This window comes from Cylas formicarius, unplaced genomic scaffold, assembly GCF_029955315.1.
Source record: "Cylas formicarius isolate icCylForm1 unplaced genomic scaffold, icCylForm1.1 PGA_scaffold_12__32_contigs__length_19106922, whole genome shotgun sequence".
NCBI lineage: Eukaryota > Metazoa > Arthropoda > Insecta > Coleoptera > Brentidae > Cylas > Cylas formicarius.
In genome coordinates this window covers 6,075,161-6,102,279 of record NW_026844225.1, presented here as the reverse complement: position 1 = coordinate 6,102,279, position 27,119 = coordinate 6,075,161, and the positions used below count along the sequence as shown (strand labels likewise).

The following is a 27,119-nucleotide window of genomic DNA, read 5'->3' as shown; positions in this document are numbered from 1 at the left end:
GCAAAACGTTTTTTTTTTCATCGAATCTTGCCGTATTCCAACATGTGTTCTTTATTGCCTGCTAGAATGGTAGTATGGGCGACTCTCGAATGAAGAACCTTATTTGGAATAAAATGAAATTTCTTTTTGGGTCGCATTACTCAGAACTGGACAATTAACTGCTCCTATAGAGGTGAAGCGAACCAAATGGTTTTTTAAAACGCATTTTCGACCGCAGTACGCGTTTTTTCACGTAATGTATTTAAGAAATTTTCAACATGCCGATGGCAGAATTGGCTTGTTTGAAAAACGAAATTTACATTTAAAAAACTTAAATTTTTCTTAACAGATCGAATTGTTTGTCACAATTATTAAATTAAATAGGCAAAATATAAGTGAATGCTGGTTTCCGACAGAAAAATTCTTATGTGATTATGCAACCAATATCAGGGAAGAGCTAATAAAATATTTTTTTATTACTGGTCCAAGCTGATCAAAAATGCAATAATTAAACATTTTAAAATTCAAAACTCATTGTTTCGTATTACCAATTAGTAAGGAAAATGCACCTTTACGGGCGTCTAAAAATAAACATCAACTAAGCTACGCGAAACCGCAAGTGACGTCACCATGAAAATACCAATTCTAACGATGTATTATCACCGCGATTCCAAAAATTTTCAGGTGACTTGAGATCTGAAATCATCCAGTCGAATGTATCTAAGAGGAACCCCATAATCTAGCAAAAAGGATTCGAATTGGAACTCAAGGCTCATAAAAACTGAGGTCCAAAAATATTGAAATAAATATTTGACCGTTTTTGTTTTACTTTTTTCGTGGAGTTTTTGTTTTATAAGACGGTGGGTCAAACAAAAGGGAATTTAATATACAAGCGCAACAGGTAAGCTTCATCTGCGAAATACTACACGCGGGTGTAAAAATAACTGACTTAAATGGGGGATTCAAGTTTAAAAAAGTGGGGGTTAAGTTTAAGACAATCTATAAACAACTAACTCATGGACGGAGTTCTATTCTTAGTTTTGTACATATCTTTAGACAGAGTCGCGCGTATCACGCATTAAGACAGAATACAAATTTGTGAAAGTGCAATGTTTTTAAGGAATATTTATTGATATATTATATTGATGATACTGAGACGATCGAAGGTAAGTGGGTCTACGCTGTATTTGTACGCGTCGAGATTTGTTTGGGCAGTTTCGAACTTATTTTAAGTCCTTGGCGATTCGAAAATAGATTTTCGACAAACCAATGTAACGATTTAAAAAACGTTTTTCTATTAATGACGACCCGGTGCTGCTTTATTTGATCCTCGTTTACTATTAAATATAATGGCAAATATCAGTTAAATGTAAATCGACTTCTTAAAATTGTGGCACTTTCCCGTCTGTGCCGGTGACAACTCAAAAACTTATCTCAACCACATCCTTCGGCGGACTTACTCGCCCAGTGCTTCAGAATTTCCTCCAGTTTAATCAGTGTGTCATTAAGTTTACCAAGGGTGAGTGGAAATTTCTTTGTTTCAATGATAACATTTTTTTAGCCATTTTTTGAAAACCATATAAACGAACGGTTGCCGCAACGGCTATTTTAATTTCTGATTCATTCGCGAAATTTCAGATAAAATTTTGAACATTTTTATCTGGATATTAAAACATTTACGCTGAGTGTAATTAAAATTGCCATTGGAGGGCTTGTCAAAATATAATAGAAACGATAATGATAAAAAACAAAAATTATTGTGGCGCCAAAATTAAGCCCAGCACCTCCGCCGCAGTCTAAAAGCCACTTTTTTCCTGCTGATTACAAATACGTCGTTAATGCAATAACGACCATTTAACGATGTTATTGTCTTTCCGAAGAATGCACTCCTTATATTCCGACAGCCAGCCGATAAAAATTGACTAAGACGACTGACTGGACGCTTACCTCATCTTCGAACCCAGATAAACGGAAAAAAATACAATATTGCATTTTTGTTATTAAGCAAAGTCACGTAGCCAGTTTGGCTAATTCCTTAGAAGTGTTAAAAGCTACAAGTGAGTTTGTCGTTGCTCTCCAAATAATACCATGTTTTCTAACAAATAACGAAAAAAATATTTATTAAAATTAATGCATCAGTCAATATTGCGAAGATATACTTTTATTTGAAGAGTAAACGAAATTTTAAACGCAGACTTTGCAAAAGCACACCCATCCTTGTATGAATATTTATTTGCTTACACCGCTTCAGTATGCTTAAAAATTCTAATATTTTGGTTTATCAGAGAGAAAAACAACGATTTAAATATACTTAAGAATACAGGATGTTTTATAGCGTCGCTCGGTCATTATAAAGGAAATTTCGTAATACTTTGGCAAAAATTTGTTAACTTTATTTCAATTTAATGGTGCTCAAATTTGGAGAGAACTAGAATTTAGTTGTACCGAATGTAATTGATAAAAAAAAAGCAAGCAACTAACTTTGTGAAATCATTTTGCTTCGTTTACTAAAAAAACATAAAAATCACTGCACGTTACATGCAACATTACGTAATTTTCCATAAGTTGCTGGGGCTAAATGTTCGTTACAGAAGATCGCGTAAACGAATTCAGTTTTGCACGGTTTGTTTTCACCAATTTCTTCAAATAAACAGTTGTATGCGGTTAATTTTCGTATTTTATTAGGCTAATTTTATTTTCGGCAACAGTTGCTTTTAAGAGAAAAGAACTGGTGCAGGTTTCTAGCTTTTTTTCTGAAAATATTAGAACGCATAGAATATAACGAAAATAATAAACTCGTACGAAATATTAGTGATATTTCGACCTATGCCCGGCCACATATTCCTGCAGGGACTTAAAAATTTGGTTCAAAAACCCATGACACCCGAATAGCTAACTAACCAAAAAATTCAGAATATCCTACCCAAAATAATTGCATTACAGCTGTTGGGGTTTGGTATCTACGGATTTCCATCGTTTTCTGGTATTTAGCGTCGCGTTATGTCTTAGGGGTCGTAGGTGACGAAGTGGTCACGGCGGTCAACATCAGCAATCAGCATAGAGGTCTCTGAGAGATGAGCCAGTTTCCCTACCAAGGCGGCGACACCGGTTTGAGACCGGTCGAGCCACCGCCGGCATGTATTCAACAACGCGATGCCAACGAGTACTGCGAGTTAGATGCGGAGGACGATATGGTTTCGACGGAGCGGGAATTAGCAGAAGACGCTCAGTGGAAGAAAATCCAACAGAACACATTCACGAGATGGGCAAACGAGCACCTGAAGCAAGTATCGAAACACATCGGAAATTTGGAAACCGATCTAAGTGATGGACTGCGTTTAATCACCCTCATCGAAGTGTTGGCCCACAAAAGTCTGCCCAAGCACAACAAGAAGCCGTCCTTTCGTTCGCAAAAACTCGAAAATGTCTCCGTGGCGCTCAATTTCCTTCAGGAAGACGAAGGGATTAAAATTATCAACATCGGTGAGTACGCTGCAATTCCATTTTATAGCACAACGCCGCGATTTATGAGCAATTTAATAAGCAATAAAGTAACTACATAGTTGCTGCACGACGATAGGAAAACAATAGAACTTAAACCAAACCAAAATAAACCCGGCCTTACTATTTTAGAACTACTCATTCCGCGTTCCTTTTTTGCGCTACTTTTTGCCATTTTGAACTCGTTGGTATTTAACATTCGACATTTTAGGCCGTATCTTATTGTCGTTCAAACATTGCGAGTTAATAAAATTCTAAAAATAAAACGGTTATCGCACCTTTCTTGGGCAATTATCATTCCCGTTTACCAACTATTGTAACTTTCTGTAAAATATAAATAACAAACCAATGACAAAATCGGTTATTCTGGAGCAAAATGTTGTTCGTTAAATTGACTAAGTAAACATCGAGGTAAACATATTCAATGACTAAATCTTATCCGTATATAAACACAGTTTACCGTTTTGAACGAAACGCCATGAAAACTATGACGTACGTGAAAAAATCATCAAATTATTCGCTACGTGTATGGCAAACAGAAATTAATAAACACAAACAATTTTAGTGGCTTCTTCAATGACAATTAACCCATGAGGTCACTTTGCCGGCCATACAATGTTAAATCATAGTTATAAATAAAAATAGCTTCTCTGGATTAACTTTTATCGCAAGTTCAAAAAATTCAACAATTCAAAAGCTGCTTGCAGCGTAATGTTAATTTCAATGTTCCGTTACAAAGTCGTCGTGTTTCAATTGTCCACTAAAATTACGAGAAACAAAAGGAATTTTTAAAAGGTTTCATGTTTGCGCCTAAGCAATTATGTCATCCTTTTTAATAAAATTGATATATTATCGGTGATTTGTTGATAATGGGCACTCCAGAAAATCAAATTCGAAATGACGTTATCGTTTCGAAAATTGTGTACACAAACAGTTCTCGAGTGCATTAAAAAAAATTAAGTTCAGTAACTTATTTAATTTGTCAATCGAGCTCTATTAAATCGTGATTAAAATAATGGTGTCATCCATGACTTAAAATATTCAGCGGAACCGTAATGATGTCATCGTGGAAAGTATAAATTTAAAATTGTCCTCACTGAGTTATTGTTTTGCGCATAAACCAATGCCGCAACATAAAACAATACAATTGATTAATTTTATATTCACCTTTTTTTCCCGTTAGTCATTGAGGCATGTTTCGGAATGGAAGCAGATAAAAAATTGCCTACAGTTTCCGATTTTGGTTTTCAACTAGCAGCCTAGAAACTTTATGTTCCCTGAATGCAGACAATAATTTATTTAAGATCAAAGTTTTATAATTAGCTTTCTATGTTCGAGGAAAATTAAAGCAACTTAAATATTTTCTAAAGAAGCCAAATACTATATTTTGCTTGCTCGTTGTAATTGGTTTTTGAAGTTTTAAATTTAGGATTGAATTGTTAAATGAAGTAATTTTGGGTTTGACATATACATAATCTGTAATATTGTATCTTGTGCTTTGAAGAACATTTCCACACGCATGGATATTACAAAAATAATAACATAAAAGTTAGGGAGTGGACATTTTATCAAGGTCGCATTTTGTTGTAAGCGGAGGAATAATTAAATTATAGACCAAAGTCGATTGTTAACTTGGACCCCAAAAAAAGCGTGCATAAAAAATGAACGATTATCTTCACTCTCATCCGAAAACAGGTTAGACATCCAATTTTGAATAATACGCTATTTATGGTATAGTTTATATCGCCCGCTTACGGTATCGACCTTGTAACACATCAAAAAATATTTATAACAATTTGGGCCTATTTTTGGTGAATTTCCAAATGACTCGACTTGCCAAATAAATAATGGTGACCACAACGGAAGCCTGTAATTGTTATCTTAAAACGCTATGCTTGTTCTTAAGCGTCTGATAGAGAAATCGTAAATATTTAACGATTGAAATCATCAATTCCGTTAAACTGGTCTGCCGGTTTCCTATTCGGTGATAAAAATGTATTTGAACCGTAGACACTGTGCCCTTGGACGAGGATTACGTAATTCCGATTCTTCGAAACCGAAACGGTCCCACCATTCCATCGAAAACGCCCTCACACGTTTCAATGGAATTCTAGCAAATTTTTAATAATAATATTGGGAAACCATGCATTAATATGATCGTTTCCGCGTCGCACAGGAAGTTAACTATCTTATTTCAAGTGACAAATATTTACAACATACGCCAAATTTTTAAAACGCTCGAATTGAAAAAATAATTACCCAGAAGGAAGTTCTGTTGCATCTACAACAACAAAAATAATAATTTTAGTTTAAATTCTTCTAAACAAAACCAAAAACATGCCTATATATTTATCGGGCATTATAGCATGGAGCAAGATTGCTGTTGAGAACCTAAAACTATTTTTTATCCAATAATAAATCTAATTATTCATAAAACGAAATATAATGCACGTGTTTTACTTATTTCAGATTCCAGCCACATAGTCGACTGCAAATTAAAATTAATATTAGGTTTAATATGGACACTTATTTTACATTATTCAATATCTTTGCCCGTGTGGGAAGGCGAAGACGATATGAACAATGGTGGTACCGAACCAACACCGAAGCAAAGGTACTTTCGCTACAATTCAATCTGAATTTCATTGTAATGTCTTGTAAGCAAATACATTCACATGTATGAGATTTATTCCGTATATTAATTGGGTAGAAAAAGAAGTGCGATTTACTTTTACCACTATTTTAGGCTGATGAACTGGATACAAAGCAAAGTTCCAGATCTACCAATAAAAAATTTTACTACAGATTGGAACGACGGCAAAGCCGTGGGTGCACTAGTCGATTCTGTAGCTCCCGGATTATGCCCGGATTGGCCGGTAAGTATACCGGCAAAGCCCCGTCGAGGGGGAATTATAACAGGAAATTTAAAATCCTAGGACTGGGACCCCAAAGATTCCCTTCAAAATGCTTCAGAAGCAATGGGATTAGCCGACGATTGGTTGCATGTTCCCCAACTCATTAAACCGGAAGAAATAGTAAATCCAAATGTTGATGAACAGTCGATGATGACTTACCTCTCCCAATACCCGAATGCTAGATTAAAACCTGGAGCGCCACTGAGACCCAGAACCAGTCCCAATAAGTAAGTGGCGCCGAATTGCAACGACAAAATGACTCCGGGATTTTTCCATTTTTTTACAACTTGCGTCTTTTGTTTTTATGAAAATATTAATCAATTTCTTTGTTTACATTCAGAATTGCCCCACCTAGGTAAGTCATCGTGGACAAATAATAGAAAAGGCCTTTATTAACATACGATTTGATGTTTTTCTATAAAACGCGCTACTAACCTAAAATACAGAGTGTCCTCCGGTTTTTGGTGCAAATATTACAAATTATGTATTCGCCAGATACATTGAAAAATTTTTGTTTAGTGCTTTTGTTAGACTCTATCGGGTGTTTCAAATTCGATGGGATATTGGAGAGAGTAAAAGATAGGTTACAAAAATCAAAGCTATATCTGGTACTACTGGATCTTCAATTTATTCCAAAAACATCCATAACTTCTTTTTTCCCACGCAGATGTCAATTTTATTTTTTCTTTTGACCAAACCTATTGGATATTTCCAATTTTTGAGTAGCCCCCGTCATTAAAAGAGCTCCCATAAGAAAATAATCTTCATTTCTAGATTTTCTTCTATTTTTTTTTTAAGTAATCGCTACAAAAGTTCCTAGATCCCACGGGTGAGAGCTGAATTGGAAACACCCTGTATATAACTAATACCGTCGCAGTAAACAAAAAAATTTCTTTCAGGGTTCGAGTATATGGTCCGGGAGTGGAACCCACCGGCCCCATAGTTGGTGCTGCGGCGAATTTCACGGTAGAAACTTTTTCTGCCGGTAAAGGCCACGTAGAAGTTGTAGTAGAGAATCCTAGAGGCCAGAAAGAACCGGTCGACGTCAGATTTAACAACGACAGAAATTTAACTTATACGGTATCATATACGCCACAAATGGAAGGGGCGCATAAAGTACACGTTAAATTTGCCGGAAGGGATGTGCCGAAAAGTCCATTCGTGGTGAAAGTTGAGGGACACGCCGGTGATCCGAGCAAAGTCACAGCGTCCGGTCCTGGACTCCAGCCTGATGGAATTTGCGTTAACAAACCCACATACTTCGACATATTTACTAAAAGTAAGTTTGGTCATTTTTGTTTAATACCTCCCTATCAATTAATTATTTCCTTATGACATATCATTTAAAGGGGTTTTTAATCCTCTTCCTAGAGAGATGATAAAATATATACTGTTATTTGCAAATCTGCTGGATTCTCTAGAGCTTAACTAAAACTGGTTTATTTATTTATTTGTTTACATATCGACAATTTAGGTCGCATACAGTATAAAGGACCAAAAAAGCATCTTAAACAGATAGGTAAGATAAGTCAATCTAAACTTTAGCAATTAGCAGCAAGAAATAAATATCGTCTTATATCCCAGCAAATATTTTTTCACAAGGTACTTAAAACCTTCAATAACAGTAGTATTTGTTGTGTGTGGTGGAGAACTCTGTCCTATGTTGGTTCGATAGTGGTCAATATCAAATAGAGCGTCTTGCGTTCTGCCTTGGGGTTCTTAATTTTTGATAACAGATAAGGAGACTCAACTTGACTGTTTAAAACTTTGTGGAGGCTTAACAGGTCTGTTAGCATTCCTTTGTTTTGTATTGATTGTAATCATGGTTTTCAATATTAGTGATGACTAAAGTGAACGAATATTTACTGTGAGCAAACGCATAGTACAGTCCAAAATACGATCTGGGCCTTTTTTTTCGATGCTCTTAATGCTCTCCCCTTATGAGTCTCAAAAGTTCACTCAAACTAATGATAATTTCCCATTCTTAGATATTCTTATTAATAGAAAATCAGACCTAAAGACCTAAAATTGGGTCATTTGGTTTAGAGAAAACTTACACACAGTTACCTTATTGCATTGTCATATCACCATCCGGCCCAAAAATCATCGGTTATCAACTCTCTTGTTGACAGAGCCGTAAAACTATCTCACCTCGAGTCTCTAAACTCATAATTAAAACACCTTACATCTTCTCCGTCTAACATTGAATCATTCAATCTCCAGAAAACCTATGCACACAGATCGACACGTTAATGGACTGGACCCAGAATTAAAACATCTTACGTTGGTAAGAAATATGTTAAAATCAGATTTACCACTTGCCTAAAAATCTCCCAACATCTTCGATCCATAATACGCGTCAAAGAATACATTGGAGAATACTAGGCTAAAAGAACATGACTAAGACAAATAAACTCATCGACACTTGCCGAATTATGAGACTGGACTAAAATTTTTAAGAAAATCAATTATTCAATGTTAGAAAGTTTGATTTGTTGATTTGATTTATTATTTTTGTTTCCGCCAGTATAATCGCACATTTGGCGCGCTCCTATGTATTACGGAATGCATGAATTAAAATGTGGCTCTAATAAAGATTTAATTAGAATTATGCTTTTTGAGGGAAAATAAAATCCAATAATCTACAGGGTGTCCCAACGTCTTCGATGTAAACAGCTAAATTTTCATAACGGCTTTGTTAAGGGACTATAAAAAGTAAAAAAAATATCTAAATTTGCCAAAAAATCAGTAATACTTTCAAAGGGTTTCCTAGAATTGATTTTAGAATTGAATTTATTTCAGACGCGGGAAGGGGAGTTCCGGAAGTAATAATTTTGGATCCATCAGGGAATAAAAACTCGGTGCCGGTAAAAGTGCGTCAAACCAGTCCGGACCTTTGGAGATGCGAGTACATATCGTCGATAATCGGTCTACATTCCGTTAACATATTCTTCGCTGGTCAACCGATTCCCAATAGCCCATTTGGAGTGAGAGTGGCGCCTGTCTCTGACCCCCGAAAGGTTAGAGCTAGCGGAAGGGGACTGCAACCGAACGGTGTGAGGGTAAAAGATGAAGCCGACTTCAAAATTTACACCGAAGGGGCGGGTGAAGGATTTCCGGACGTTCAAATTATCGGGCCTGGTGGAGTGAAGGAAGTCGTGAGAATGACGAAAGTCGAAGGAAATACGTACCACTGCGTGTACTATCCGGTTAAAGAGGGAAGATACCGGGTGATGGTCACTTTTGCAGGGCAAGAAATCCACAAGTCGCCGTTCGAAGTAAACGTGGGGCCGTATAAAGAGACGCTTATTAGAGCTTACGGCCCAGGTTTGGTGGGTGGAGTTGTAAACTATCCGGCGCTGTTTATGTTGGAAACCAACGGTGAAACGGGTGCTCTAGGTTTCAGCATACAAGGTCCGTCGCAGGCAAAGATTGAATGTCACGATAATGGTGACGGTTCGGCGGATCTGAGGTACTATCCGACCGCACCTGGAGAATACGCGGTGCATATTTTATGCGACAACGAAGACATTCCCCATAGCCCTTATATTGCTCAAATTTTGCCAAACACGGATTACTACCCCGAAAAAGTCGACGTGTACGGCCCCGGTATAGAACCCAACGGACCCCAAAAAGACAAACCGGCCAAATTCACCGTAGACACCCGGAAAGCGGGTTCCGCACCTTTAGACGTCAGAGTAAGTTGGAAAACTCGGTTGTGGTGGCGGAAATCTTTTAAAAAATATCTTAGGTTACAGATGGAAACTGCAATAAAGTAGACCTGAAATTGGTCGAAAAAGCTGATGGGACCATCGAGGGAGTCTACACTCCAAAAAGTGGCAATCGACACACGGTGCAAGTAAACTATGGCGGAGTCGCCGTTAAGAATTCGCCTTTCAGAATTAACGTATCAGAACCGGTGGACGCCTCCAAAGTGCAATGTTTTGGACCAGGTATTCAAGATGGCGTGAAAGCGGGAAGTCCCACACACTTCAACATCGATGCCAGGTATTTACGTTGTACGGTCAACCTCATGGTTCAGACTCAGCTTGAAAATGTTTTTAGGCTACGTATGACTTAATTTTATTTAAATTTGGGGAATATATTTTTACTTATAACATTAAATTTTACATATTGGTTAAAATAGGCAGATTACAAATACAATGACCCCATCAAAGTTTATACCTTCTGGTGATAATGCAATGCTATGCTTTTTAGTAGTTGTATGTATGTAAAAATATGTATATATTATAACTCCTTTGAGAGCCACCAAATTAAATAGTAGGTGACATTTTTACTTTTTGAAATGCTTAGCTGCCTTCAACAATATTTAATACTATCACTTATTTTTCTATTAAAAATTACGCTTAATGACTAATTGGGCAACTGATCAATTGTTGGAGATTATAAACTAATTTTATTAACAATTCATGTATTTAAGTAGTAAGATGAATAAAAATTAATTTTAGCAAAACTTATTATTATCAAGGTTGCCATGAAAACAAATTTTGTTTTTAACTGAACGAACTCTATGCATCTTTCATGTCGTTATCAGATGCTTGTCAAGTTTCGATTGGCTACGCTACTGCTTTAATTAGTTTAAATTTGTTAATATTTATCCAGTGCCTAGAAGAAATCTTCGCTTTAGGAACGAAAAAAATACTGATTATTTCAATACATATTTTACTAATTAAATAATTCAATAAATAATAAAATTGGTTCGTCTTCAACGATTGATTAGTTTCGGTTAGTTAACTAAACCTAATTATTAATCGAAGAGTAAGAGGACGTGATAACACGAAATATTTGAAAACGACTTAGCATGTCAAAACATAGAAATATCAGGTACGAGCTAATTTGATGTCCGAATGTATTGTGAAAATGTAAGAAAGATAAATAACACTTTATTCTGATTTTTAAATATCATTTGGCTAAATAATCAGTTAGCAATTATTTTACAAATTCAGGATAATCAGACAAAATAACGATCCGCATAGTGGAAAATTTTCATTAACTTCGTTTATTCATATATTTAGGTTAGTATAAAGATATTGACATGCGGCTTTTACTGTGTTGTTTGGCCTTTATTTGCATATCTAATGATCTTAAAAACTTATATCGAAAATTATTTTCTCCATCTGGTGGCAAGATAAGTTATCACAATCGCATGATTGGTAGCTTAGAAGAAGCCTTTTTTAACCACTCCAAATGTATTAAAATACGTTAAGCCTTTTTTGAGATTTATTTAAAAAAATATTCACCACTTTCCTTGCCGAGATAGACAAAACAGCATTAAATAATAAAGATTTAAACTTGTCTCAGCATGGTTAACTTTTCAAAGACACCTCGACAGGCTACTGTAATGCTATTTACAAAACTTCTTTATTCCTCCTGCTTGGCTTGTTGTTGAATCAAACTTGCTGACTTTTCACCAATCATAAAATTTTATATCCGGTTTAGTGACTGTGTTCGGCAACTGCTGATAAGTTTATTTGTCGTAGTCTTAAGGCTCTTTCATGTTCTTTGAGCCTAGTTCTGTAAACTTCTGGTATCTCAAACGGAATTTTGTCTTTGACGGATCGAATATGTTGAGAGATTTTTTGTTTTGACGTTATATTTCTTAAGAATTCTTGATATGTGGTCAATGATGAATGAATGATAATGAACAACAGACATCGCAGACAATGTTCATCCCCTTCTTTAGCTCCGCCCCCTCAAATAATATATAAACAAATTTTTACAAATTCCAATCAAATTTCTAGTCTAGACTACTGGGGCATCTGAAAAATTCGGGCACCACGGGTGATCAATTGGAATGATTTTATGCTTAAACTATAACATTAATTTAAAAAAAAAGGATTGTCTCTCATATGGCATAATCCTACAGGGAAGCCGGTGATGCGGATTTAGATGTTCACTTAGTTAACGAAGACACTCATCAAGAGATACCCGTAAAGCTGACGGACAACGGAGACAGAACCTACACCGTGGACTACGAAGCGCCTCAATCGGGAACTTACACCGTGACTCTCCATTATGGTGGCTTGAAGGTGCCGTCGACTCCGGTAAAGTTCAAAGTTCAACCCAACGTGGACGTTTCCAAAATTAAAGTCGACGGCTTAGAACCAAGTAAGTAGTTTGACATTCGAGCCACTGTGTACTCAATGATTGACCATGTTGCTCTGTGATTAGCCGCCCCGATAAATAGTTTGCAACAATTTCGAGTTATTACTCAAGACGCGGGCAAAGCTGAGTTTGCTATTTCTATAACTAGCCCATCGGGCAGCAAAGTGAAAGCTCACGTCATCCCCACGCACGAAGGTTACTTAGTAAATTTCACCCCTACCCAGTTGGGAGAGTACTTGCTGGGGATTTCGTTTGGAGGGGAGCCCATCTCCCACCGGCCTTTTAAACTGACTTGTTTAACCGGAAGTGACCCGCTCAAAGTCAAAGCCTCTGGTCGCGGTCTTCACAGAGGGATAGTCAATAGACCAGCGGAGTTTATGATAGATACCAGAGGCGCGGGCCAGGGCGGTTTAGGGGTAACCGTCGAAGGCCCTTGCGAGGCGGCGATTAATTGTCGCGATAATGGTGATGGCACTTGTTCTGTGGCCTATTTGCCAACGGAAGTTGGCGATTACGGAATAAATATCACATTTAACGACAACCATATACCAGGCAGTCCTTTTCAAGCCATAATCGTGCCCGAAGTTGACATGAACATGATCAAAGTGTCCGGGAGCGGGATTCAACTACATGGTAAAATGGGTGTGCGTGTACATTCGATGTGTGATTAACTGGATCTCGACCTGCCTGCGGTTGATTTGGATTTCGCGATTAATTAATCCGACTAATTTTAACGCATTAGTGGTTTATTCGTTGTTCATTTTTTCTAATTTGCGATTTTGTTGCGCATGCGTCGTAATCCGAATCGTAATTCCTCTCGTTTTTTTAGGCGTCTACGTGGATTCACCTACCGATTTCCTCGTCGATACTAGGGGAATCCCGAAATCAAGCGACGACGGTAAAGTGACGTGTACGATCACTAATCCCTCGGGAGCTCAGACTGAAAAACTCGTGACGGCTCTACTGGATGGTACCTACAAAGTGAGCTACACGCCCTTCGAAGAAGGTCGTCACACAATCGACATATTTTACGACAACGTAGCGGTGCCAGGATCACCGTTTATAGTGAACGTGCGACGCGGATGTGACGCTAAGAAATGCATAGCTTACGGTCCAGGTTTGGAAAACGGGGTTCTCAACAAATCGAACGTGTTTACTGTTGAAACCAAAGGTGCGGGCACCGGAGGTTTGAGTTTAGCAATCGAAGGACCCTCCGAAGCGAAGATGACTTGTAAAGATAATAGAGACGGTTCTTGTTCCGTCGAATACGTGCCTAATGAACCTGGTGAATACGATGTCGCAATCAAATTCGCTGATAATCACATTCCAGGATCACCTTTCAAAGTGTTGGTCGGTGCCGAAGTGGATGAGAGTTTAGTTAAAGCGTACGGTCCCGGTTTGGAGGCCTCCAAATGCAGGAGCGGAATACCTACAAAGTTTAAAATAGATGCGTCGAAAGCCGGACCAGCTCCGGTAGCGGTTAATATCACGTCCGATTCTGCGCCCCTTTCGAGACGGCCGGAAGTGAAAGATAACGCTGATGGCACGTTCGATGTGTCTTATACACCTCCGAGTGAGGGTACTAACCTAGAAGCGCATATTCTTTACAACGGCAAAGAAATACCAAATAGTCCTTTTCCGGTCAAAGTGAGACCCACGGTTGAAGCGGATAAGGTTAAAATCACAGGACCTGCGATATTCGACAAAGGAATTCCAGCTTCGATTCCGACGACCATCAAAATTGATACCTCAGACGCAGGGTTCGGAGAGTTGAAAGTTAAAGTGACAGGTCCAGATGGTAATCCTAGACCGGTAAAAATTAAGGAAAATGGAGACGGAACTGTAAACGCTACGTTCTTACCCGATGACTGTGGACGTTATAAGCTCGATGTAAAATATGGCGGCAAAGATGTTCCAAAAACTCCGATACCGATACAAGCTTACGCTATAGGAAACGTAATTTTTTTTGGATATTTCAAATTGAACAGTGTCTAAAAAATTATGTCGTAGGCTGAAAAATGCACGATCACGGAAGGTCTTGAGAAAACGATATCCAGCGGCGAATCTTACTGCATTACGTTGAATACTGAAGATGCGGGTAATGGTGCAGTGACGTGTAGGATTAAATCCGTGAACGGAAGGTGAGATAAAAAAAAGAGCGATTTTTAACATCTCGATGGTGTAATTGTTTCCTAATGTTATAGCGAGTTGGATATAAATATAGTAGACAATGCGGACGGCACTGTCAGCATATACTATACCGTCGAAGATGCCGGAGAGTATACCATTAATATCAAATTCGGTGGACTGACGGTGCCGGGAGGATTCTACACTTTTATGGTAAGCAAAATGTTAATATTGTTAATACTTTGCTGAAGAGGATGAATCAACGATAACGTTGATTATCTCATTGGTTTGAAAAATGATGAGAAAATGGTAAATACAGAAGTCACGATTTAAATTATTTTTTTAAATGGAACATCCTATTTCTAAATTTTATTTTGAATTCGTTTTGAAATTTTTGCAATTTTGTTATTAATATAAATACCTACTTACATAATACTTTAATTTTTCTAAAAAAATACTGCTTTTCGCACGGATCGCGCATATTTGATATTAGCGTTATTGGTAGATGAAGTAAAAAATATATGCAACGGAATTTTAATTAGATGCTACACTGTATATTTTAAATTGAAAAATGTTGATTTTATTAAATGGTACATCATATATATTATTATCTTTTCTCAAAGATTTTACACAACCCTACAACTTTTATTAAGTTTGTCATATACCTAAGAGTATCGCAATAATATTAGTTGTCCCTGAGGAAAGTATTAACCAACAGGGCCCTGCTGAGGTTAAAAAAATCGACAGGAGACAGAACTTGGAGCCGTAGATAAAGTTGAAAACATCGGCAAAATTTTAAGTTCACACACTATTTTGCTGAAACCACATGTTGGATGTCAATGTTAACAACTTCTTGAAGAAGTTAAGGTAAACTATTCTGCATTAAGTCATTCCCGAACGTCCAGTAACTTTAAAGCGCTTTATTCCACACCTTTCCCGTACCCAGAATAATAATGCATAGAATGTATAGGAATTCGTGTTGTAGTTCCATATGGAACTTTCAAATTGGATGTATCACATAATCTAGCTTCTTGACGGCTACTGACCTGGGGATTATCTTGAACATAAAGTAAAATTTCCAGTTTTTTTCCGTATTGGTAGCATTCCGGTTTACCACTTTCCCTTTTTTTATATTCAATACTACTATTAGCATCAACCCGTTGCATTAAACACTGAAGAAATTGTCCAGTTGGTATACGTCTATTAGTATACTTCGCCTTACTGCCCAAAAAATATTTTTCCGCCTCACCCAGTATATAAATCATATCAATTAATTTAGCTGTAGGAAAATCCGTTCTTAGTTTTCTTCTAAATTTAATGACACCACAATAAATTTTATGTAATTATTTACTCAGCTGTCTATGAGATAATTAATTTAACTCTATCGTTAACTCACCATGTAAAATATATATAGAATACAAAGTTCGTCCTAAAAAGTGATTAATAGTGATAAAAGTTAATCACTGGCAACTGGCACTAGTATTTCTTTGATCGTTTTTTTTTATTTACTGCTACGCTTGATTGAATAACTTCAGCATGCCAAACGGAATAATTGATGCATTTTTTGGCAATGACAATGTGTGTCAATCCCGTGCCTTCTCCGAAAAACTTCTGCGCGAAGTAATTGATGTTTTTTTTACGTTTCCGTTTGTTTATGCCTATCTAAAACGCTAATTTATTTCATGCAAACCGTAAAAGCAAATTAAATACGATCGCGATATTTTTCGTGTAACATTTAAAATTGTTGGCATCGTATTTAAGCACTTGCATTAACGCGGGACAAGTGTCGTCTCTCTCAGATTAATTGACAGAGCAGCGTCCCGACGCTTGGCATCGGCGGCGGCCATCCTCGCACCTGATATTCCATTAAAATACTTTATATTCTCGAATGTAAGGAAATTTATGATTAATATACGTCAAAAGTGAATCAGATAAAATAGACGTCTAATAAGATGTGGAAAAAAATTAAGCGATCCCAGAGCATCCTTCCTGTCTTGCAGTTTTGTACTTATTTTTGATAAAATTATAACAGACGAATTCGTTCGAAAATACCCGAACAAATTCTTGTTCTCACCCACCAGCTTTCGAAAATTTTACATGCATAAGATTTAATTGTCTCCAGTCTGGTGATGCGTTTTGTGTAGTTACCCGCCATAGGTATGTCCGTCGCTTTTAGTTTGCATTTTTTGCAATGGTTTCCTTAAAAAGGTGATCTTCTATGTGAATTTCCTTATAGGTTTTTAATTTATTTTTATTCGCGCCAAAAATTCAAGACGATAGACTAACGTCCACATTAAAGAAATTTTTTTCGCAGGCAATACTTATTGGGTTTAAAAAAATATCGAAAATTCGGGAAAATAATTTTACGTGCACAAATTAAATTTTGACGTGTCATATTTATAGAATGATCTATTTATAGGAAATACATTTTATATGTAAAAGTGTCAAAGGCACGTATTATACATCCGCATATTTCCCAGCATTTCAGACAATTATTATAATAACTTTTAACCATTCGTACTATAACTATGATACATCATAATTGTATTTAGATCAATAATATTATTATTGTTGATCACCAATAATACGAAAAAGCTAACGTTTTAAATAAAAAAATCCAATAACATAATTCTAAGTAAAATGAAACAAATTCATTTAAAAATGTGGCGCGTCAAAAAGTAGATGTCGCTACTAAGTTCCTTTTTTTTAATAGAACATCATTTTTTTAAATATGTTTTCGAATTCTTATACTTTTCATAAGCAAAAAAAAAATAGAAAATAAAAATTTAATTTTGAATTTAACACGTAAGTAGCTAGTATCAGTAAAGTTCTCAAAGAAAGTGAATATGCCGCATCTGAATGAAACCCAGAGAATAATAACTTTCATTTTTGTTGGATGAAGAAACAAAACGAGAACTCAAAAAGAAGTTTGTAATTTTTGAATGCAAAATATCCAGAAAGACCCATTACCAGATCCGCACTTCGTCTACGATCAGGTGGTCCAAAATCTAATGAGAACACAAGATTAACATTTTATTAGAATGACAACCCCATATTATGAAGTAGCTTTAAATAATGATATTAGTCAACGAACAGCTTTTCATGTATTAAAAGAAGAAAAGTATCATCCATACAAGATTACAATACTACAGGAGCGAAGATGATTCCGGCCGCTCAGTTTTGTGAAACTATGATGAAAATGTACAACTTTCCATCCATTTTTTAATCGTCGTTTAGTGATTAATAAATCAAATAATCCCCAATGGATGGATTGGTAGAATGAGATCAATAGATGACCTGCAAAATCTCCAGATATTACTCCACTGGATTTTTGTCTCTGAGGATATTTAAAATCAAAAGTGCTTTTGGAAAAACCACAAAATTTAGAATTAGATACGAAATTAATGACGTAGAATTCGAAAATGGAATTTAAAAAAATGGTGTTTCATTTTAAAAAAAAGGAACTTGGTATCGACATCTACTTTTCGACACACCCTGTATATTTTGCGATCAATTTTTTTGAATTCCAATGTATGATTTTTAGATGAATATGTTACATATTTTAGCCGTTTGTTGTATAAGTTCTACCAATAAAATACTTTTAGCATAACCTTTGGAAAGTTAAGTACCAACATGAAAATACGAATATAATTTTAACCCAAAAAACACTTGAAAACAAAAACATCAATTAAGTACAATGAAATTTACGCCAGAATATTTACGACTCTAATTACACTGTGTTAATTTTGTAAAATGACTTGGATAAAAGCCAGTATTGGCCACAATAAATTAATTTAAATTCAAACCTAGTTTAATTAGCGAGTTCTACTTTATAACGTTTTAAACCCAAAATGATTGACCGAATATTATCTTTTAAACCACATGTGATACATTTTTGCAACTTTTATAGATGCCGTTTGATTTTTATCGCCTGATATTTACGCAAACGTGTAATAAAATAGTAAAAATAGCGAAACCGTCATTGGAGTGAACTAAACAAATTTTAATAATTTTGAAATATCGAAAATTAATTTATCGGAGGAGGAGAGAACTTCAAAGGAACGCGTCTTCATCCGTTTGTTCTTTAAAAATAACTTTATTTATTTAAAAATTGAATTACGAAAACAATTGTAACATCTGTAGAAACAAAAATAACACGCGTCTCACGTAAATATTTATTTTTCCACGGAATATGGCGAACTGCATTTTTCGATTTTTTAAAGCGATATTCAAGACGAAAAATCAAAAACTTTTCAATTATTAATTTCCACGATATCATCGTGTAGATATCACTAAAAAATACTATAATGGCGCTAAAAAGAATTACTTAGTTGTAGCACCGAAATGAAATAATAATTTATCACAGGCTTAATCCTGTAGCCAAAATATTGCGCGTCGTCACAGGATTGGCAAATGGCTCCTAGTTTACCTGATTTTAATTAATTATTATGTTGGTGGCTGAAATTTTTAATTTGTAAGTTAACGCAGAACTCTAATTTCCGTTCGCAGAAGAGCCACAAAATTGCATTCGTGTTTTATATATTTAGCACGCTGCACCTGTATTTAATTTATCAAAAATTTAAAATTACAGCCATCACTATCAAAATCCGTATTTGCTACGGTATGAGGGGTTCCAATATAAATATTTAGAAAAAAAAAATACGGAACACGTTATTGTGAAAAGCTTTTACTTTGGAAACAATAATATATTTATCAAGAGTTGGCACTATTTCAAGAGCCTCGAATTTTTGAAAATCTATTATGATTTGTGTAGCAACCATAATTCAAACTCATATGTATGCCTAATAAAATGCATTTTTTCGAAAATTTAGCAAAATGTAACATTTGTCTCATACGAAGCACTCAATCAATATTTGGCAACTAGTCAAAGCGTTTGAAAACGATTTTGCAACTTTCCAACGATACTAGAATATATGCCAAATTTTTAGAAAATTGACGGTAAAGTATATATGGTGTGTCACCCTTCTAAAATCTTTGTTTATGATTCGATTTTGATTTTTTTTTGACAGATCTCTCAAAAACGCATTAAAACCTGTCTATTCAGGACTACCTAAAACCTCACCATAGTAATTTCCGTGAAGAGTAAGTGTTCGAAATAAGACGGACGTTTCGCTTAAGCACTAATCCTGAGAACGTTTGTTTATGGCTCAATTTTGATCTCTTTTTTTTTTGACAGATTTCGCAGCTGAAACGGTTTTTTTTTTCGTAAGGCATCGACCAAAGTCATGACAACAGCATGAATAAATCTAAAGTATGCGAAAGGTATAACTAATTCTCTAAGGCGACTAAGGAATGGATGATGAAATTAGGTAAACATTCATAAAAGTACTTCGCGATTTTCCGATTCAAGAAATTTTACCAGTTGGCCATGATTTTAGAAAAAAATCGTTTCAGTACGATTTCTCCAACAAAAAAAAAATACTGTCAAGATTTTACAGGGATGTACATCCTTAAGCGACGCGCAAACACCCTGTATTGCAACATGGATAGTACTTTTTTCTCTCTGTTAAATAGTCCCAGTTTGCCATGACTTTAGGTTGAAGCAATAAACAAAACAAGGTTATGCATTTTTCAAAATCGAACTATAAACAAAGATTTTACAAAGCTGTACAGTTCTTAAGTGGGACAGACTGTATGGGTACAGGGTAATACTAACTGAAATGGACAACGAAAAATGTTAGCTGACAAAAAGCATTAAAGTATTTGGTAAAATTCCTATACCAAGCGTCTCGTAAGTCATAGTTATAGGCAGGGAAAAAGGAGGTTATCTCTTATCAACATGTCAATTTTGGACGAATTAAATTTTTTTTCTGTAAAAAAAGATCACGATGTTGTGTTGCTTCCTGGGAAATTCTATTTTCTTTAAAAAATCTTAGTTGTTTAATTTGTCTAATAAAACTGTTTGTGTCATAGAGAACGGTTGAATATAAAATATATATAACAACAATAATAATAATAATAATAACAGGACTTTATTAACCAAAGGTAAGTCTAGTCAGTGACTATTCATAATCCTGTGAGGTATTTACAGCATGAACATAATCAATAATTTTTATAAATAAAAAATATATATACAAATATTTATCATCCCTTTGCGTTTCAACCATGACTTATGCGACACCCTGTAATAACACACACACAAACACACACACACACACACACACACGCACGCACGCGCACACACACACACACACACACACACACACACACACACACACACTCACACACATGCACGCACGCACGCACGCACGCACACGCACGCACACACGCACACACGCACAAAGGCACACACGCACACACGCACACACGCACACACGCGCACACACACGCACACACACACACACACACACACACACACACACAAATTTGCGAGAATAGAACGGCTTTAGTTTGATTGTAAATACTAACGGAATACGAGGAAAAGATGTTATTTACAAATCTTAAAATTACAGAATGTTGACTGCACATCTGCCTAAGTGTATTGGTAGATAATAATTTATGTATAAAAATTAGCAAATGATATTTATGAAAATTATTAATCCTAACCAACCACTCCAATTGATTTATTTTCGCTGATACCCTATCATATTTACAGAGGCCGTAAACAAATCTGCAACATAGATTTTGGAGTTTTTAAAGTCTCTTTGTATCGTAAAACAGTAAATAATGTCGTAACAGTTAATAAGAAACAAGACGATACTTTCGCACAACTCCTTCCTCATTTTTAAGTTATACTCATATTTTTATACAATTGTCTAATAGCTAAATATGATGCTTTTAATCAGATTTGAACTGCAAATCATCTCCAAATATTATTCCTTTTTTTTAAACTTGTTTACAACTGTTACTTCAACATTATTTATATGAATTTTGAAATTCGAAATGTTTAAAAATTGTTGTTTTCTTGTCTGGATGAATAACATAACATTGCATTTAATAGAGTTGAGCTTAAGGCCATTGCTAATTCTGATATTTTATTCAGATCGTTATTTATAGATCTGCACGCCAATTGGAAGATATCGGCTGTATAAACTAAAAATAGAATGGGTCCAAGGACCGAACCTTATGGCACCCCGGACGTGATCCCATAAGTATTCGAGACGGTATCAAAAAATAAAACTCGAAATATTATATAACTCTTTGAACAGGAATTAAATTTATTACCTCTTTGAGTTTCGACCATGACTTATACGACACCCTGTAACAAATTATTTAATTGTTAAGTCAAATTGATTTGTGAAAAGAAGAAAAATATTTATGAATTCTTGCACAAGACTTCAACTACATAAGAAAACACTTTTGATAGCGGTGAGTTTTTAATATTACAGGCAGAAGAGGTAAGCAAGACAGAGAAAACCAGCATCACTCAAACCGAAAGGAAAACAGCAAATAGCACTCAACAGAAGCAATATCGAGCTGTAAACTTAGACAACATCCCATTGCCCAGCACAGGTGGACACGTGACAGGTAAAGGAATATTGGGAAAAAGTTTGAAACATTTTAATATGTGAATATCTTCAATCCCACCGCCAAGTATAATTTTGACACGAATAACATATCTTGGTATTTTTAGATGTCAATATTATTCACCTAACACATTTTCTGATATAGCGCAACTAGTCATCATAGCGCGCAATGATACCAATCTTCCTAATATTCACGATATCTCGCCATTCGGTTTCAGTTTAGTCTTCTTTGAAATTCTGCTGGATTCGGTTTATCGCGGAAAGTTCGTATCAAATGATGTTTTAAATTTCGGCTGATAATGTTCTCTTGGATAAATATACCGCAAGTCTCCGAAGCGACTTGGTCCGAAGTAACCAGACTTTACATACCAAATTTTAAGTATATAACGCACTCGGAAAGGGATAAAGAAGAATTTCCTACCATTTACAGAAAAGTGCCGTCTTTACCCATCGGCGGCAAAGGTTTTGGTGTTGATTTCACTCCACTTACGTTTTTGTCTTGCTACTCTGTTGACACTCGCAAAGGTAACGCTCAAATTAAGTGCCTCGTTACAGGAGCGATGAAAAGCGCTTAAAACCGGGATAAGTTGTGATTTTTTTTAATGAAATAGTTAATCCATTTCGAAGTAGTAAACGATATTGGAACTATTTTCTTTGCATCGGGTGCTTGGCTAATTTGACCTACATCGAATTCCTAATTAAACGAAAATATTTAAACTCAAATGTCACTCACTTAAATATATCTCCGAATTCGCCAAGGAAAAATATTTTTATTGACACGCAGGAAAATATTTTCGCAACGGCACAAAGATGTCGATTTCCAAAAATATAAAGTTTAATAAACTCTTCATAAAAATTCGTCGAATAAAAAATGGAAAAAGCGCTTTGCAAATTTGGTGGGGGTTCTTAAAATATAACCCGGGATGTATGACAGCTCAATATAACTCCATACGGGGCGACTGCTAATGCTTTGTCACTAATTTGCAGCGGAAATAAAAATGCCCAGTGGAAAATTCGACAGGCCAGTAATAGAAGATAATCACGACGGTACCGTCTCGATCAAATATGAACCACGCGAAGAAGGCGTTCACGAACTAGCAGTAAAATTCAATGGCGAACACGTGCAGGGCTCCCCGTATAAATTCCACGTGGATTCCGTCAGTTCTGGATACGTAACAGCTTATGGACCGGGTCTCACCCATGGAGTTACTGGCGAACCTAGCAACTTTACCATTTCAACCAAAGGTGCCGGCGATGGTGGCCTTTCTATGGCGGTAGAAGGACCGAGCAAAGCTGAAATTAGTTGTCACGACAACAAGGACGGGACCGTGTCAGTATCTTATTTACCTACCGCCCCTGGGGAGTATAAAATTTCCGTCAGATTCGGAGATAAACATATAAAAGGCTCACCGTTTTTCGCGAAAATAACAGGCGAAGGAAGGAAAAGGAACCAAATATCTGTTGGTTCCTGCAGCGAAGTGTCGCTTCCTGGTAAGATATCGGACGCGGATATTCGATCCCTTAACGCCTCTATTCAGGCACCCAGCGGTTTAGAAGAACCGTGCTTCTTGAAAAGATTGGCGAACGGCAATATCGGCATATCTTTCACTCCGCGAGAAATAGGAGAACACGTGGTCTCCGTCAAGAAAATGGGACACCACATAACGAATTCGCCATTTAAAATAAACGTGTGCGAACGCGAAGTCGGTGACGCTAAAAAAGTTAAGGTATCGGGCAATGCGCTTAAAGAAGGCAAGACCCACGTAGAAAACACGTTCGTTGTGGACACTAGAAACGCCGGGTTTGGAGGTCTTTCGCTATCCATCGAAGGTCCTAGCAAAGCTGAAATCCAATGCACCGACAATGCGGATGGTACCCTAAACATCTCTTACAAACCAACCGAACCAGGATACTACATCGTGAACTTGAAATTCGCGGATCATCACGTAGACGGGTCACCCTTTACTGTTAAGGTGACAGGTGAAGGCTCCAACAGACAACGCGAGAAGATTCAACGGCAACGAGATGCCGTACCCATCACTGAGGTTGGAAGCAAATGTAAATTGACTTTCAAAATGCCAGGTGAGTCGGTAGTATGGCGTAGGAATCAAACCAACCTAAACAAATCAACGGAATTTTGCTTATAGGGATAACATCATTTGATCTTGGTGCTACCGTCACGTCTCCAGGGGGTGTCACGGAAGACGCGGAAATCAACGAAGTTAAAGACGGACTATATGCGGTCCATTTCGTGCCCAAGGAATTAGGGGTTCACACGGTATCCGTTAGATATAAGGATATCCATATTCCTGGATCACCGTTCCAATTCACCGTCGGCCCCTACAGGGATCACGGTGCTCACTTGGTAAAAGCCGGCGGGGCTGGTTTGGAAAGGGGCGAACAGGGTGAACTTAACGAATTCAACGTATGGACTAGAGAAGCAGGTAGCGGGCAACTGGCTATTTCGGTAGAAGGCCCGAGCAAAGCGGAAATCAATTTCACCGATCGCAAAGATGGATCCTGTGACGTCTCTTACCGCGTATCTGAACCAGGTATTTATTTGATATTCTCCTCCAATTATACAGAGTGTTTTACCATGACTCCACAGACTTGAAAGCTACAATTAAAAAATGCCGTAATGTGTAGCATAACGAAGTAGCTCTTAAACCCGACAAAGTTTTTTTGAAGATAATGGGAAAATGTTTTTTTGGATCGCTTAAAAAATTCCGATGATATTTCGCTGCTTAACGGATTCGAAAATAATCGCGCCATGATGAGTAACAACGTCATCCTCGTATAAACACAAATATTACAAAATTTATTTTAAGCTGGCAAAGGGCCAGGCAAAAATTTGCAGGCGATGCCTCTCGAAACGTTTTACGCTGTGACAAAAAAAAACCTCAAGGTAGCCTTTAAAAGTTAATTTTAGAACTTTGAATCATATATTTAATAGTTAGTAAAATTTTCTTCCACATGGAGTAGGTCGACTTCTAAGCGGGGCTCAGTGCACAGTTAATGTTTTTTGTGATAATAGACAATGTATAAGGTGTGTCAGGAGATACATTTCGATCCGGATGATTCGCCAGGGGACGAAGGTGGGGGAGAGTTTTATGGTGTTAACTGGTGTGAGGGGTAGTTAAAACCATATCGTGATGATTTTTTTCTATACAGGCGAGTACAGGATAGGGTTGAAGTTTAACGACGAACATGTGCCCGATTCACCGTTCAAGGTGTACATTTCGCCAGCCGTTGGTGATGCTCACCTCTTAGAGGTCGCCCAATTTCCCGAAGGATACATTCAAGCTGACAAACCCTCACAATTTATTGTGCGCAGAAACGGTGCTAAAGGGGATCTCGACGCCAAGGTAATTAGGAATTGAGTTGACAGATTGGTTGAGGTTATGATAAAAAAAACCTTGTTTATTTACGTCCATGCATAAACACGCAACAGGTACACCAGTACAGTTCCACCTGTAATTAAACAACTTGCTTCAACAATGATGGTCTGAAGTGTCTTGCTTTTAAAAATTTTTTTTTAATGGAAAGTTTAAAAAAACGAGATAAATTTCAGAAAAAGTTTGGTATAGCATAAATTTTCTTCCTAAATCAAAGCGGTATCTTAACAAAAAAGCATTTTATTATTTATTTTCCGTTAGATCATCGGTCCTTCTGGCCACGAAGATGACTGCTTCGTGCAAATTATCGACATGGAAGAATATTCGGTAAGATTCATGCCACGCGAAAATGGCATTCACAAAATCCACGTCAAATTCAACGGGGTCCACATACCCGGATCGCCGTTCAGCGTCAAAGTTGGAAAAGATACCGCAGATCCAGCAGCGGTTCACGCTCAAGGGAGTGGTTTAAATAAAGAAATTAAAACCGGTGTAAAGCAAGATTTCATTATTGACACCGTCAATGCGGGAGCGGGCACTCTATCGGTAAATATAGATGGCCCCAGCAAAGTTTCCATGGACTGCACGGAAGTAGAAGAAGGATATAAAGTACGATACACTCCGATCGCTCCAGGAGACTACTACATCAGTATTAAATATAACAATGTTCACATTGTTGGTTCACCCTTTAAAGTAACTAGTCTAGGTGAAAATAAGTCGTAACGCTACAGGTAAATGGTTTCTGATAATAGTGTTTACAGGAGATAAAAATGTCGCGGATGTGGGAGGACAAGAATCGTCATCGGTAGTGGTTGAAACTGTTGCCAAAGTTGGAAAAGCGGCAAATCACAAAGGACTGGTAATGCCCCACTTTAAAAGTGATGCTTCCAAGATTCAGTCTAAGGGGATGGGATTGAAGAAAGCGTATTTAGGAAAACAGAATCAGTTCACAGTTTCGGCCCAAGATGCGGGTAAGACGCATGACGTCACAACGGGATAACCGCATCACTAAGGATGCCAACATGTTTTAGGTACCAACATATTGTTTGTTGGTGTCCATGGACCTAAAGGACCATGCGATGAAGTTTTCATAAAACATAAGGGCCGTAATTTATATGATGTCAATTACATGGTCAGAGACAGAGGGGAATATTTCATCATCATAAAATGGGGCGAGGATCATATTCCGGGATCACCTTTTAAAGTTGATGTTTAAATATTCTTTTTTTCCGTTTTCATATTATTTATCTATGCTAGCAAAATGTTGTTGAATTATCCGAATTTTTTTTTTTATTTTGTACATAAAAATTTGTGGTAGATTTGTATCAATAATAGCGTTTAGTTTATTCTGGTAAACTAACAACATTTTGCTTGTAAGAAATACACAAAAATAAATTGAAATTTAAACTATTTTAATTTTAAGAGCTTTCAGGAATAATCGTACATTAATTATGAATATAATTTTCAATTATACCTATACAACTTATTTTTTAAACGCAACTTCCATAATATATCATACAGATTTTGTATTTTTTGTGTAATTTTCAGTAAATTATATCCTTATAAGACCATGTGTTTTTCATTTTATG

General features: G+C 36.5%; 1 protein-coding gene across 6 annotated transcripts; it reads left to right on the top strand.

The window, feature by feature from the left end:
- Positions 1 to 1,016: 1,016 nt before the first annotated feature.
- LOC132695871 (filamin-A) lies at positions 1,017 to 27,093 on the top strand. 6 transcript variants are annotated; one of them, XM_060660427.1, is made up of 21 exons: positions 1,017 to 1,145; positions 2,989 to 3,462; positions 5,950 to 6,094; positions 6,227 to 6,356; positions 6,417 to 6,622; positions 6,736 to 6,750; positions 7,295 to 7,674; positions 9,198 to 10,093; positions 10,147 to 10,403; positions 12,283 to 12,524; positions 12,588 to 13,154; positions 13,351 to 14,477; positions 14,532 to 14,662; positions 14,726 to 14,861; positions 21,998 to 22,136; positions 23,123 to 24,217; positions 24,283 to 24,687; positions 25,307 to 25,500; positions 25,792 to 26,236; positions 26,292 to 26,501; positions 26,562 to 27,093. In XM_060660427.1, the coding sequence occupies exons 2-21, from the start codon at positions 3,054 to 3,056 to the stop codon at positions 26,744 to 26,746; spliced, it is 7,314 nt and encodes a 2,437-aa protein (XP_060516410.1). In that variant the 5' UTR covers positions 1,017 to 1,145; positions 2,989 to 3,053; the 3' UTR covers positions 26,747 to 27,093. The 6 variants fall into 6 exon arrangements, with proteins under 6 accessions (XP_060516410.1, XP_060516412.1, XP_060516413.1 ...); XM_060660428.1 differs by lacking the exon at positions 1,017 to 1,145 and adding an exon at positions 1,395 to 1,498; XM_060660429.1 differs by lacking the exon at positions 6,736 to 6,750.
- The last annotated feature ends 26 nt before the right edge of the window (positions 27,094 to 27,119 follow it).